This window comes from Macaca thibetana, chromosome 1 (genome assembly GCF_024542745.1).
Source record: "Macaca thibetana thibetana isolate TM-01 chromosome 1, ASM2454274v1, whole genome shotgun sequence".
NCBI classification, from domain to species: domain Eukaryota; kingdom Metazoa; phylum Chordata; class Mammalia; order Primates; family Cercopithecidae; genus Macaca; species Macaca thibetana.
Window position 1 is genome coordinate 142,520,002 of NC_065578.1, and position 15,000 is coordinate 142,535,001.

Consider the following 15,000-nt stretch of genomic DNA (forward strand, 5'->3'; position numbering starts at 1 on the left):
TAATGATAGAATATCTAGATAAAAGATCAATAAGGAAACAGAGGACCTGAAGAACACTATAGAACAAATTGACCTAATGGACATATAGACATACAGAGCATTCCACCCAACAGCAGCACAATATAAATTCTTCTCAAGCACACACAGAACATTCTCCAGGGCTGATAACAAAAATACAACAGCAAAACTTATGGGATGCAGCAAAAGCAGCACTAAGAGGGAAGTTTATCGTGACTTCATTAAAAAACACCTACATTAAAGAATAAAGAGTCTGGGTGTGGTGGCTCTTGCCTGTAATCCCAGCACTTTGGGAGGCCAAGGTGGGCAGATCACTTGAGGTTGGAGTTTTAAACCAGCCTCGCCAACATGGTGAAACCCCGTCTCTTCTAAAAATACAAAAACTAGCCATGTATGGTGGCAGGCACCTGTAATCCCAGATACTCAGGAGGCTGAGGCAGGAGAATCACTTGAACCCAGGAAGCAGAGGCTGCAGTGAGCCGAGATCACGCCATAGCTCTCCAGCCTGGATGACAGAGCAAGACTCTATCTCAAACAAAAAAAAAGAGAAAGACCTCAAATAAATAATCTAACTCAACACCTCAAGGACTAGAGAAAGAAGAGCAAACTAACTCAAAATTTAGCAGAAGAAAGGAAATAAAAAAGATTAGAGTAGAAATAAATTAGTGAACACAAAAACAGAAAAAAAAAATCAGTGAAAGACTTGGTTTTTTGAAAAGATCAACAAATTTGAGAAACCTCTGACTAAGAAAAAAGAAGACAGGACTCAAATAAACAAAATTGGAAATGAAAGAGAAAGTATTACAACTGATGAAACAGAAATAAAAAGGATATAAGATACTACCATGAATAATCATATTCCAACAAATCAGATAAATCGAGGAAATGTATAAATTCCTAGAAACATATAACTTACCGTGATGGTTAATTTTATATGTCAACTTGACTGGGCTAAGGAATGCTCAGACAGCTGGCAAAATATTATTTTGGGGTATATCCAAGAGAGTTTTTCCAGAAGAGGTTAGCATTTTGATCAGCAACTGAACAAAGCATATACTTTCATCAATGTAGGCAAGCATCATTCAATCCACTGAGAGAGCCCGATTGGAATATAAAGAAAAAAAAAAAACCTCACGCCTGTAATCCCAGCACTGTGGGAGGCCGAGGCGGGCGGATCATGAGGTCAGGAGATCAAGACCATCCTGGCTAACATGGTGAAACCCCGTCTCCACTAAAAATATTTAAAAAATTAGCCGGGCGCGGTGGTGGGCACCTGTAGTCCCAGCTACTCGGGAGGCTGAGGCAGGAGAATGGCGCGAACTCAGGAGGCGGGGCTTGCAGTGAGCAGAGATCGCGCCACTGCACTCCAGCCTGGACGACAGAGCGAGACTCCGACTCTGTCTCAAAAAAAAAAAAAAAAAAAAGCCAGAAAAGTTTTCTCTCTTCTTCAGCTGGGATATTCATCTTATCCTGCTTGCAGGCATCAGAGCTACTGGTTCTTGGGCCTTCAGACACAGACTGAATTATATCACTGGTTTTCCTGGTTCTCCCACTTTCAGATGAAATACTGTGAGACTTTATGGCCTCCATAATCACAGGAACCAGTTCCCATAATAAATCTTCTCATATATCTATGTATAGCCTATTGGATTTTTTTCTCTGGAGAACCCTGATAAACCTATAAAAACTAAGTTATGAAAAAATAGAACATCTAAACAAAGCTATAACTAGTAAGGAGATTGAATCAGGAACCAAAAACCTTCCAACAATGATAAGCCCAAGACCAGATGGCTTCACTAGTGAATTCTACTAAACATTTAAAGAAGAATTAGAACCAACTCTTTCAAACTGTTCCCCAAAAAGAAGAGAAGAGAATACTTCCTAACTCATTTTATAAAGCCAGAATTACCATGATACAAAAACCAGAAAAAGTCACTACAGGAAAAGAAAACTACAAGTCAATATCCCTAATGCATATCAATATAAAAATTCTCAGGGAAAAAAAAACCCCAAAAAAACCTAGCAATTCAAATTCAATGGCACATTAGAAGGATCACATATCATGCCCAAGAGGGAATTATCCCTAGGATACAAGGATGGCTCAACATAGAAAAATCAATGTGATATATACCGCATTAATAGAAGGAAAATTAAAATTGCCTCATCATCTCCATAGATGCAGAAAAAGCACTGACACAATTCAATACCTTTTCATGATTAAAAACGCCACTCAACAAAATAAGAATAGAAAAAAATTACATCAACATAAAAAAGGCCATATATAAAAAGCCCACAACTAATATAACACTCAGCGGTAGAAAACAAAGGTTTCCCTTTAAGATCAAAAACAAGACAAGGATGCCCATTCTTGCCACTTCTGTTTAACATAGTATTAGAAGTCCTAGGCAGAGCAGTTAGACAAGAAAAAAATAAATAAATAAAACGTATCCAAATCAGAAAGAAGTAAAATTATCACTGTTTGTAGATGAGATTATCTTATATGTAGAAAACCCTAAGGATTCCAAATACCAAAAAAAGAACTGCTAGAAAGAATAAACAAATTCAATAGTTTCAGGCTACAAAATCAATGTACAAAAGTCAGTGACATTTCTATGCACTAACGAAGAACTATCCTAATGGCATTTTTTACAGAAACAAAAAAAATTATAAAATTCATATGGAACCACAAAGGACCCCGAATGGCCTAAACAATCTTCAGAAAGGACAAAGCCTCACACTTACTGGCTTCAAAACATATTGCAAAGCTATGGTAATCAAAATAGTATAGTACTAGCTTAAAGACAGAGATATACACGAAGAACAGAATAGAGAGCTCAGAAAGGAACCCATGCATACACAGTCAAATGATTTTCAACATGGATGCCAAAAATTCACAATGGGTAAAGCACAGTGTTTTCAACAAATGGTGCTGGGAAAATGGATATATATATATGCAAAAGAATGACATTGGACCCTCATTTTATATCATATACAAAAACTATCTCAAAAGGGATTAAAGATTTAAATTTAAGACCTGAATTATAAAACTCCTGGAAGAAAACATAGGAGAAGAGCTTCATGTTATTGTTCTTGACAAAGATTTCTTGTATATGACATCAAAAGCACAGCCAACAAAAGCAAAAATAGACAATCAGGACTAAATCAAACTAAAAAGCTTCTGCACATCAAGGAAAACAACAGAGTGAAAAAGCACACTACAGTATGAGCAAAACTATACACAAACTTGATTTAAAAAAACTTGATTTTTAAATGTGCAAAGGAGTTGAATAGACATTTCTCTAAAGAAGACACACAAATGGCCAAGAGGTATATAAAAAGATGATGAGCATCACAAATCATCTGGGCAATGCAAATCAAAACCACAGTAAGATATTTATTTTACAACTGTTAGGATAGTTGTAATTTTAAAAGCCATAAAACAAAAATAAAATAAAAATAGAAAATAAACATTGGTGAGGTGTACAGAAATTGCAACCCTTGTGCACTGTTGGTGGAAATGTAAAATACTGCAGCTGCTATGAAAAACAATATGAAGTCTCCTCAGAATATTAAAAATAGACTTACCATTTGACCCAGTAGAACTACCATATGACCTAACAATAGAACTAACATACAATCCATTTCTGGGTATTTATCCAAAAAACTAAAATCAGGATCTCAAAGAGATCTTTGCACTCCCATATTTATTGATGTATTATTTATGAGAGCCAAGAAGTAGAAGCAACCCAAATGTCCATCAGCAGATAAATGGATAAACAAAACAAGGTACATAATACAATGGAATATTATTCAGCAAAAAAAAAGAAGGAAATCCTGTCATATGCTACAATATGGATTAATCTTAAGGGCATTGTGCTAAAATGAAATAAGCCAGTTACAGAGGATAAATCCTGCTATATGATCCCATTTTTGTGAGGTATCTAAAGTAGTCAAACTCATCAAAGCAGAAATTAAGAATGGTGGTTGCCAGGGTCTGGAGAGAAAGGGAAATAGGGAGTTGCTGTTCAATATATACACAGTTTCAGTCACACAAGATAAAAAATTTCTAGAGATGTGCTGTACAATATTGTGCCTATGGATGAAATTGGAGGTCATTATGTTAAGTGAAATAAGCCAAGTACAGAGAGACAAATATGTTCTCACTCATATGTGGGAGCTAAAAAAGTGATCTCATGAAGATAGAGTAGATTGGGTGGTTAACAAAGGCTAGAAAGGGTTAGTAGGAAGGGAAGGATGAAAAGAGATTGCTTAATGAGTATAAACATACACTTAGAAGGAAAAAGACCTAGTATTCAATAGATCACTCAGGTGAGTATAGTTAACATTAATCAACGTGCATTTCAAAATAGCTAGAATAATTTTAATGTTCCTAGTATAATGAAAAGATCAATATGTAAAGTGATAGATATCCCAGTTGCCTTAATTTGATTATATGAATGTATCAAATTAACACATACACCCCCAAAATATGCACTAATAGATCTAATACATATCATAAAATTAAATAAAAAATAGGACGTGAAAAAAATAATAAAATTGCCACCTTACCACCACTAAAATCTACTCCCTCCCCACCAAAAATACTGTACACTTAAAAATTTGTTACAAGGGTGTATCTGATGGATGCTTTTTACCACAATGAAAAAAAATTCAACAGATAGGTTAACAGGGTTATATACAGCTGAAGAAAGATCGAAACATATATGGTAACTATAGCATAGGTTATACTACAGATTGGAGTACAAAGAAACAAGGAAAGAGGAGGAAAAACATGAATGACAGGTTAAACATGAAGGATAGAATGATAAATTTTAGCACATCTAACCAGAGTGCCAGAAATACTATATAGAACAGAGGTAAGGTAACATTCAAAGACATAATGGTTGGTACATTTCCATAACTGATGAGACATATGAATCTACATAAGATAGAGACAGACAGAAAGGATCACACACCAAATAGCAGACAACTCCCGAACAGAAATAATGTAAATCAATAGACAACGGAATACTACCTTCTGAGTAGTGAAAGGAATCAAACTATCAACCTAGAGTTACAGACTAAGCAAAGCTATCTTTTAAGAATTAGGGCAAAATATGTCTTCAGATCTAAAAAAGTTCATGACTAACAATCCTTCACCAAAAGAATTTCCAAAGATATTCATCAGGAAAAGAGAAAATGACCCCCAAAGGAAAGAATGAGATGGAAGAAGAAAAATAATAACAACAATAATAATAACTTTAAAATCATGTGTCTAATTCTATACGACCTGCATTTTTATTAAAAAAAAAAAAAAGAAGACGACGTAATAATAGCATGTAGGTCAAAAGTGAAGTGACAGACATTAAATACATTTCTTCTTCCAATGTATTGCCCTGCACACCCACTGTAGAGACCAGTGATGTGGACTATATACATCCACCACTGTTCAGCTACAACAATATTAGCTGCAATCATTTCAGAAGTCTTGTTAAAACAATGAGACAAGCCATAAAGGATTTGTAAATTTGATATGAAGGGACAAGTGCAAGGCACTCCACATAGAAACAGTAAAGGTTCAGAAGTAGGGATAGGGATGGCATACCCTGTTCTTCCTCTAATAAAGGATCTTATTCCACTTCATACGCTCTTCTAAAATCTTCTGTTTTTTTTTTTTTTTTTTTTTTTTTTTTTTTTAAACAGGGTTCTCACTCTGTCACCCGGGCTGGAGTGCAGCGGTGTGATCTTGGTTCACTGCAGCCTTGATCTCCTGGGCTCAAGCAACCCTCCCACCTCAGCCTCCGTAGTAGCTGTGACTGACTACAGACATACACCACCATGCCCAGTTCATATTTGTATTTTTAGTGGAGACAGGGTTTCTCCATGTTGCCCATGCTGGTCTTGAATTCCTGGATTCAAGCAATCCTCCCACCTCGGCCCCACAAAGTGCTGGGATTAGAGGCGTGAGTCACTCTTCTAAAATCTTTAAGACACAAACAAAACAAAATAAAACAAAAAAACACGTTCTAGAAGTAATAGCATGAGTACAGTAATAGTGGAAGCTGTCAGATTTTCATTATTAACCTTGAAGGATAGAATTATTAACGTTGGGTAGGTCACTAAATTTTCTCTCTGAAGGCTTCATTCAGCCTCTCAGGTTGTAATACGTAATGTCTACCCTCACCAATGTCACCAATATACTTTGGCGATAAATGAAAAAATTCAAAAGGGGTGTTACAGCACTGACTTCTTGTATACTAGTACTAGTCACTGCGCTGGGCACTGGCAATACAGACTAACGGAGACAAAGTCAGGCAATTAGATGCTATGTGATAAGTACTGTGACATGTGAAGGATGCACAGGATATTGAGAAAATCCAAGGGTAGTAGCAAAGGTATGCTTTTTCCTCTTGCTTCTTCATGCCATTAACAATGATGCTCACAGGACAAACTACTGATGGCAACCTTAGTTACAATACGTAATCATTATAACCACCGCCATGAATTTCAGTATGTCACAAGACTCAACATCAAGAGTCTTTTTTTATTAAAGACTTTTTAATCGAACTGAATTCAATTTTAAAACCTCCCAAGAAGTAGTCAAAAGAGTTTTCTTCATACTGATCAAAATTTCATCACAGATAGCTAGGCTGAGCATTTTGGACCCATTAATAATTAGCATAATCAGAGTTTTTCCCAAATACTAAAAATATTTTTATTGTTTCATTTAAAAAAAGTAAGAGTAATGATAATATATTATCTACATCCATGGTGGAATTATCCAAATAAAATCTAACAAGAAAAAAAGAAAGATATTTTTTACTTTTTCTGGACTTACTGTTTATAATCTAAAATCAAACATATTTTGCATGATTATATTATCTGCAACACGTATTTTTTTACTTTACTACAAAGTGTTTATTGCCTTAAAAGTTAATCATTGGTTGTCCTGTTGTATTTAGCCCATTCAGGCCTATTAACAAGGCACACACAGATCTTTCATCAAAGAAAATACTCCTGAAAAAGTACACACAGACTGTCCTTAGAAAGAAGCAATGCTTTCTCATTCTACTATATATAGTAGTAGTATATAAGAGATCAGTGATATAATATTCCTCTTTTGGGATTTTTAATTTATCCTGAATATATATTAGTGACACTGAGAAGGGTAGATATTATATATTCCCAAGGAGACAAAATCCAAATACGTTATATGGATGACCAAAGAAATGTTTATATTAACTGCAAATGACAACGAAATATCAAGATGGTGTTTTAAATTACTGTATTTGTTGATTTTAATTTCTAAGGATAACAAAATGTTTTTGGTTAGCATCCTTGATACGCCAAAGGACTTAGAACCCTTTAATAGTCATATGAATATAAAAGTTTCATAACTATTTTTAAAAATATGTCATGTAATTGAAAATAACTACAAACAAACATACATTTTGGCTGCCATACTGGCATTAATATATTAGCTAACAAGCAGGTTTGTTACTTTATTTCATGGATGAGAAGTAAAAACGGATGATGCCATTTACTACCAACTACAGAATAAAGAGAGTCACCAATGGTGATTTAGTAGCCATCAGTGGTGGCCTCTTTGATAAACACCTATAACACCTATAAACCAATTTAGCCCTATTTACACAATGTCTTCTACGATACATTATTTGTTTGGGATTATTATCTCTTCTGTAAGCTCCTTGCGGGGGTTGGGGGGAGAGATCTTAAACACTACTTCTATATCCCCTTCCCAACCCTTTACCTAAAAAATGAATGTGCTGAGTGCATACTTATTGACAGTTGTCGTATAATAGATATTTTCCATAGCAATTAGGAGAAAATAAGGATGTGGGTAGAGTAAGCTAAATGGAGATATCATTATGTACAATACAATAAGGCACAAGACCATAAAAGTGACTTTGAAATAACATGTTCAGAAACAGCAAATCAGTTTACACAGCATAATCATTTTCAGAAGGTACTCACAACAAAATATATCATACTATTATTGCTTAGCTTTAAAATCCTTTTTTGTGTGCTCTTACATGAGAAGCTGCATTCTGTACTATTCCTTAATGCATATTTCTATAATTATATCTCATGTCTTTATGAAGTACCTTATTCATACAAGTATGAGAAGAGCTATAAAAATCTAAAAGAAAATAAAAACAATGTATTTTTCCACTCTTCCTGGGTTAACACATACAGTAATTTGCTAATAAAAACAAAGGTTATCATCTGTCTTACTTTTCATTCACACTCTTGAATGACAGGCATTTTTTTAGAGTTCCTGTTAGAAAAATTCTGTGCCAACTCGGCTTTAAAATCAACGTAAACCAAAATATCCATCTTTTTCTCTGACCTTGTTCAATCTCTCAATCAAAACTGTGTATCAATTATATTTTCTAAAATAGTTATGATGCAAATGAACTAATTTGATTTGAACTAAAATGATTCTAATTTATGATAGCAGCAGCCTTACACTATCTTTCCCATTTTAAATGCACGGCGCTAGAGAAGACAAAAGCATACTCTGAAACATCTTCACAGGTCCTCTAACAATGGTCTCTTACTAGAATTTCTTCTCTCTTTGTATAATTACATTAAATTTCTGTGCTCCCCTCCTAAGATGAAATCATCTGTTTATACCCCCTCCAACAACTCAGAAGTGAGCTTGTATCCTTTCTCTCATGCCTTTTGTCTAAGAACACCAAAGCGCTTCGTTATTTTATTTTACCAACCCCATGAAGTCAGTGGTACATCAAAAGCTGGACGGCTGATGAGACAACTAGACAGAGAGGTCTGGACAGCTGACCAAAACTTAGTACCCCTCTAGGTCCTTAAAATCAGTCGGAAAATCAGCCAAGCCCTATTTACAGGTCTTGAGTGTTTTAAACAAAAACAAAAAAAAACAAGAAAACCTTCCCACAAAGGAACTTGCACGCGCACACACACACACACACCACTGTACTTTTCAGAAGGTGGAAATACAAGGGGTCTTGTTCTTTCCGGTTTTTCAAGAGCTTAAAAGCCAGGGACATCTGCATTTTGATAACAGCTCCTGAGGGCAATCAGATCAAAGACACAGAAAATCCCTCCTTCAAAGATGTGCACCTTGTGACACTCCAAGGAGGAGAGATATTTAAAGTAAAACCTGCCCTGCATCATTATCACTGACTTAAGGAAGAGATTAAAAAGCCCTTGGCTTCATGTGGCTTTTCAACATTTTGCTGTAACCCCAGGGCCATAGATGCTGTTCGTGAAATTCTTCTACTCCTCTCTACTAAGAGTGTCACAGCAATATAAACTCATATACAAACACGCACACATCTCCACTTCCATTCCCATCCTTCTCCCTTTGGGGCCCATGACCCAAAATGTGGACACAATGTTACAAAAAGCAAAGTCATGGGGCAATGCGGGGGGAGGAGGGGAGGGTGCAAAGGATTGAAAGATCCAGAAAAGCAAGAGTGAGAGGTAGCCGGCTCGTCTGCTATTGTAAAGCAAGCATTCATTCGGGTGGGGGCACAGAATGCAGAGGTAGAAAAGCAATCCTGACTGCCCACTCTGCCATCCCATTCTGCCTCTCTGCCCTCCATCACCCCATCCGCTCCTGGAGGACCACCTCCGAGCGAGAGGGCGCCACTTACGGTTCCCCACCCTCACCCTCGAGGGGAAACAAGCGAAATGGGGTTGGAATGAAGAATAGGGCTGAGCAGTGGGTGAGGGTCATGCCGGGCTCCAGGTGGAGACCCTGCCCCGGGTGGCCGCGTGAAGGCACGGGGGCGGCCCAAGCGCGAGTGAAGTGGGAATCAGAGGAGGGTCTCGCCCCCACCGCTCCCGAGAGAGGCTCCGGTTACTCACATTTTCCGTGTCCCGCTCGTTCACCGTCGGCAATGGCGTCCGGGCCGACATTTTGTGCGGGCAGCGGGGTCTGGCCGGGGTCTCGCCGGCCCGGCTGGGGTGCGGGTCCCGGGGGCGACAGGAAAGGGGTGCGGACGCGAGCACAAGACCAGGGCGAGCGGCTCCCGCAGGCCGCGGAGCGGTGCAACAAGCGGCCCCGGCGGGGGAGAGAGAGAAGAGGACGCGGAGGAAGAGGAGGGGGAGCCGCTTCCCGCGGCGGCGCCGCCGGGGTACGCGGACAGTAACGAGGGAGGGCTTCGGGCGAGGCGGTTGCCCGGCGCTGGCGGGGCGGCGAGGCTGGCAGGATGCGGCGCTGAGGGGTGGGAGGCGGGGAAGGGGAGCCGGGAGGCGGCGGCGAGCCCCGCTAGGCTCTCCGGGCCATGGGTGAAGGTGAACCCGGTGCCTCAAATCACTGCCTGGCTTGTCCTGGCGAGCGCCTGGGCGTCAGGAACCGCGGCCCTGACAGCGTCGCCCGCGCCGCGCCCAGTTCCCCGCCTCAGGTGTGCGGCGCCGCCCGGCCCAGCCGCATCCACGCGCCCGGGGCCCAGCGGCGGCGGCGCCCGAGCCCCCGGCGCGAATGTCTCGGCTCGGTCCGCGCGGTCACAGCCACCGCCGCCGCCGCGCCTCAGTCAGGAGGAGCGGCCCGAGCCGGCTGCGCGCGGAGCAGCGGGCGCGGCACGCAGCGCCCAGAGGCACTTGGCGGCCGCCGCCGGGTGGGCGGGCGCCAGCCGAGGGGGCCTCTCCATTCATTCCCTCATTAGGGATGCGGGGCCGCCTCCTCCTCTTCCTCCTCCTCCCGCGCTCTCTTGCCCGCCTGTCCCTGTGTTTATTTTTATTTCGTGCCCCACCCGCAGAGTTTACGGTCGTCTAAGAGCCTGTGGTGGTTTTATTTTTATTCGTGTTTGGTTTTTGCCGGGTTGAGGGTGAGAGAGAGCTTATGTGAATAAGTGGCTTTTTTTTTCTTTTTCTTTCTTTTTTTTTTTTTTTTTTTTTTTTGGTCCGTTTCATTGGAGAAGAATTGGATTCAGTCCTACCCTGGATCCTACCCCTCCTTTTCTCCTACCTCGGGACTTTTACCATTCTTAAATTCTACTGCTCCTGCCCCGTTTCCACGCTTTCTCAACCCCTGTCCTCGCCTGAGCCCTCTGTCAGTCCCCTTCTCTAGGGAGCCATTAGGTTCAGGGTCACCCTCAGAGTTTGGCAAAGAGCACAAAAGCCCCTAGAAGCGCCAGCAGCCTAGCGGGGCAGCTGGAGACTCAGTGCAAGTGGGTCTCAGCCCCCGACGGCGCGGCCTCTTCGGGAATAGGGCCAACGGAAGACGTGTCGCTCTGGGCGCCCCGCAGCACCCCCGGAGTGGGTGAGACCCGCGAGTCACAACATCTACACTGGCTGATCGTCACTTCCTGGGACACAAGGAAGTGTCACTTAGGCGAGCCTGTTTAGGGAGGATGGAGAGCTGTGTCTGATTTGGGCCCTGTTCTCCCTCTTCCAGGTGGCTTCCTCACACTTCCACCCACCTGCCTCATGACATCCTGCAGGCATCCGCGTCTGTAGTGCATTGTCCAGGACCCATTCGCCTTTTATAAGCAAGGATGCTTTTTTTTTCTATCTCATTTGAGAGCTTACACTTTGCACATTCAGCCTCTAGAACGAAAACCTTATCATCTCTCTATTCTTTGCAACATTTCTTTTTCACTTCCTTTCATGAATGGGCAGGAAGACAAAAGGAAGGAAAGATAGGAGCAGATACATTCATTTGTTGAGCTACTTAAGTAAGCCTCCAATGGAATTCTCATGATAGTGGGAAATTTCTCTTCTCTCCTGAATTTCCTCCATTTGAAGGAAGAACCCCTGCACCAGATGGTTTTTATCCTGACTCATTAAAGGTTGTTTCTGAAAAGGTAACACTTGACCCTTAAAGCATGGGTCCAAAAGACCTAAAAATAGCAAACACAAAAATCCTTTGAGGAAAGAAACAATTCTCACCCAGTCTATATTTACTTCTAGAACACCATCTATGTACTTATTCCTTTAGCATTTTCTCTTGTAACCACGTCCCAATTTCACAAATCAAATGAAAAAAACCAAGATCCCTTTGGTGGTCATCACCACTTCTCAAACAGGATTCAGGCGGCAGAACTGCAATGCTGCATCCTGAACTATGATGTGTTACTGAGAATGTCAAGTATTTACATTCCCTCTGCAGAAAATCCTGAATCACCAAGATGTTTTGAAGTTGCAAGGGCACAATCTTGTATTTTTCTGGTTATTTTCTGGTTAACTATTGTGGCGGCTGCCTGTAGGGGCTGCCACCAGTGTCAGCGGCACCACTGACTGCTGCAGCCACACAAGGGTACCCAGTGTTGCAATAGTACCTGAGTTAACCTAGCAATAAACAAGTATCTGTGAAAAGGTGTTCAGCCCCGTCGGAATATGAATCATTCCTTCAGCTGGTAGTTTGCATTTTGCTCTTCAAAGTGTACTCACATGTTATTCTATCTTTATAATCATGGTGACCCTGACAGGCATATTTATTTCCATTTTACAAAATTCCACTAAGTTAACTTGTTCAAGATCACAGATGCACCAGGTTAATAAGATACAGAAGAAGATAACTGGAATATGTGGTGCTGTTCAATCTTGCACCAGTCACAGAAACCATAGGTTCACCCCATAAGATATAACGGCTAATTCGAGACAGAGCTCAAAGGAGAGCCCCAGATTCTGGCACAGTGGCTTCCACAGATTTTAAAGTGTCTGTTAAAAGCCATGGACAAATTCCTTAGCTCTATTTGCTACACAATGCTCACTATTTCACATAACGAAATTTACAGAATATCACATAATAATAAGGGATATTTATTGTTTAAGTCGATCCCCAAAGAACGTTTCTATCAAAGAGAGTCATTACTAGGTAGCTCGAATCCATAATTCTAGCTAACCAAATTCTAGTTAACCAAATTGTTTTTTTGGATAGAATGACTCTATCCAAAAAAAAAAAAAAAAAAGGCCGGGCGCGGTGGCTCACGCCTGTAATCCCAGCACTTTGGGAGGCCGAGACGGGCGGATCACGAGGTCAGGAGATCGAGACCATCCTGGCGAACACGGTGAAACCCCGTCTCTACTAAAAAATACAAAAAACTAGCCGGGCGAGGTGGCGGGCGCCTGTAGTCCCAGCTACTCGGGAGGCTGAGGCAGGAGAATGGCCTGAACCCGGGAGGCGGAGCTTGCAGTGAGCTGAGATCCGGCCACCGCACTCCAGCCTGGGTGACAGAGCGAGACTCCGTCTCAAAAAAAAAAAAAAAAAAAAGATGCCATTCAAATAATCCTTATTAATATCTACAGTTTTAAGTTTGGTATGTAGTGAAAACTAAGTGAAAATGAACTTTGCCCAGGTTAAAAAAAAAAAAAAAGGTCACTATGTTTTTCAAAAGGAATTACTGTCTGTCTCTATATGAGCTCTTCTCCCCTTAAAATAGCATTGGTAGATAGATCCTTAAACATGGGAGAGGGAAAAAAATGACATGAGGCATTATTGTGATGGAGTCAATACTGTTTAACCCTAGTCCTTAAATATGAAAATGCTCGTGAGCAAAATTTTTTTGTGTTACTATATATAGCTTCTGTGCCTGCGACTATGGAGAAATGACAAAAGGAACATTTTAAGGCTTTGAGTAATTTTCTTTTGGGTTATTAACCAAATGTGGCATGTTCAATTCACAGATTCCTAACTTAATGTATTAGGGTAATGAAAGTTTCGGAAGAAAATTGAAGTACTGACAAAACAAAAGGGAAATAAAGATCTAAAAAGTGCTAAATCTACAGTGAAAAGTGGGAAAAGATCATTGCCTACCGTCAGCCCTATGGAGTAGAATTCTCTAGAACTACCGGGTCCAGTACTAGTTACATGTGACTACTGAGCTCTTAACATGTTGCCTGAATTTTTAATTTTACTGAATTTCAAATAATTTACACTTAAAAACTGATTTGATTCAGTGACTGAAAAATTTTGTTATGTTTGAAAGTATGTTAAGTATATGAATCTACCTTTTCAACTATAAATTTTCTGAAATCTATATACCGATCAAGTATTTCAATGGAAATTTATTACCTTAATTGGGATGTGCTATAAATATAAAATGCACACCACATTTTTAAATACTTAGTAGGAAAAAAAGAGAGTAAGCTATCTCTTTAATAAATATTATAACCATTGCATATTAAAATGCTAATATTTTGATATACTAGGTTAAATAAAATATATTATTAAATCAATTTCGACTGTTTCTTTTTTTACTTTTTCAAATGCGGATCCTAAAAAATATAAACTTACATATGTGGTTTACATTACATTATATCTCTGTTGGACAGTACTTCTCCATATGGTCAAAGCTGAAAATCAAAAGGCTTAGTTGTTTAAGAATTGAAGGCCGGCCGGCCGCGGTGGCTCAAGCCTGTAATCCCAGCACTTTGGGAGGCCGAGACGGGAGGATCACTAGGTCAGGAGATGGAGACCATCCTGGCTAACACGGTGAAACCCCGTCTTCACTAAAAAATACAAAAAACTAGCCAGGCGTGATGGCGGGCACCTGCAGTCCCAGCTACTCGGGAGGCTGAGGCAGGAAAATGGGGTAAACCCGGGAGGCGGAGCTTGCAGTGAGCTGAGATCCGGCCACTGCACTCCAGCCTGGGCGACAGAGCCTGACTCCGTCTCAAAAAAAAAAAAAAAAAAAAAAAAAAAAAAAGAATTGAAGGCCTTGATTTTAAGCTATTAATAATTCATTCTGTGGTAGAGTGGTACCCAATAAACGCTTGTTGGGTACCATTCTGCCACATGCCAAGCTGTGCTGTTCTAGGGGAATATTCTTCACCTAACAGTTAGCAGCAGTCAACCTTATAGCATTCTTTTTAAAGAGCAAAGTGGGAAACATGTTGAATTCATACAAATGAGCATTAACAGATTGTAGTCATTCGTAAACAAAGAATTTATCAAATGTGACAGATTCAGCAGATTAATAGTAAACTCTTAAAACTGCACATGTGCATTAGATGTATCCAACGTCTGATAGA

The 15,000-nt window shown here is 40.1% G+C and overlaps 1 protein-coding gene across 4 annotated transcripts in view; it reads right to left on the minus strand.

The window, feature by feature from the left end:
* The window catches only part of MARK1 (microtubule affinity regulating kinase 1), a 143,042-nt gene extending 132,397 nt beyond the window's left edge, over positions 1-10,645 (minus strand). For 3 of the 4 annotated variants that reach the window (XM_050761092.1, XM_050761074.1, XM_050761067.1), the window contains exon 1: positions 9,892-10,645. In XM_050761092.1, the coding sequence (XP_050617049.1) occupies positions 9,892-9,942 (51 nt within the window). In that variant the 5' untranslated portion in view covers positions 9,943-10,645. The remainder of the gene's footprint in view (positions 1-9,891) is intronic. The other variant, XM_050761084.1, reaches the window with a different exon arrangement.
* Between the last annotated feature and the right edge of the window lie 4,355 nt (positions 10,646-15,000).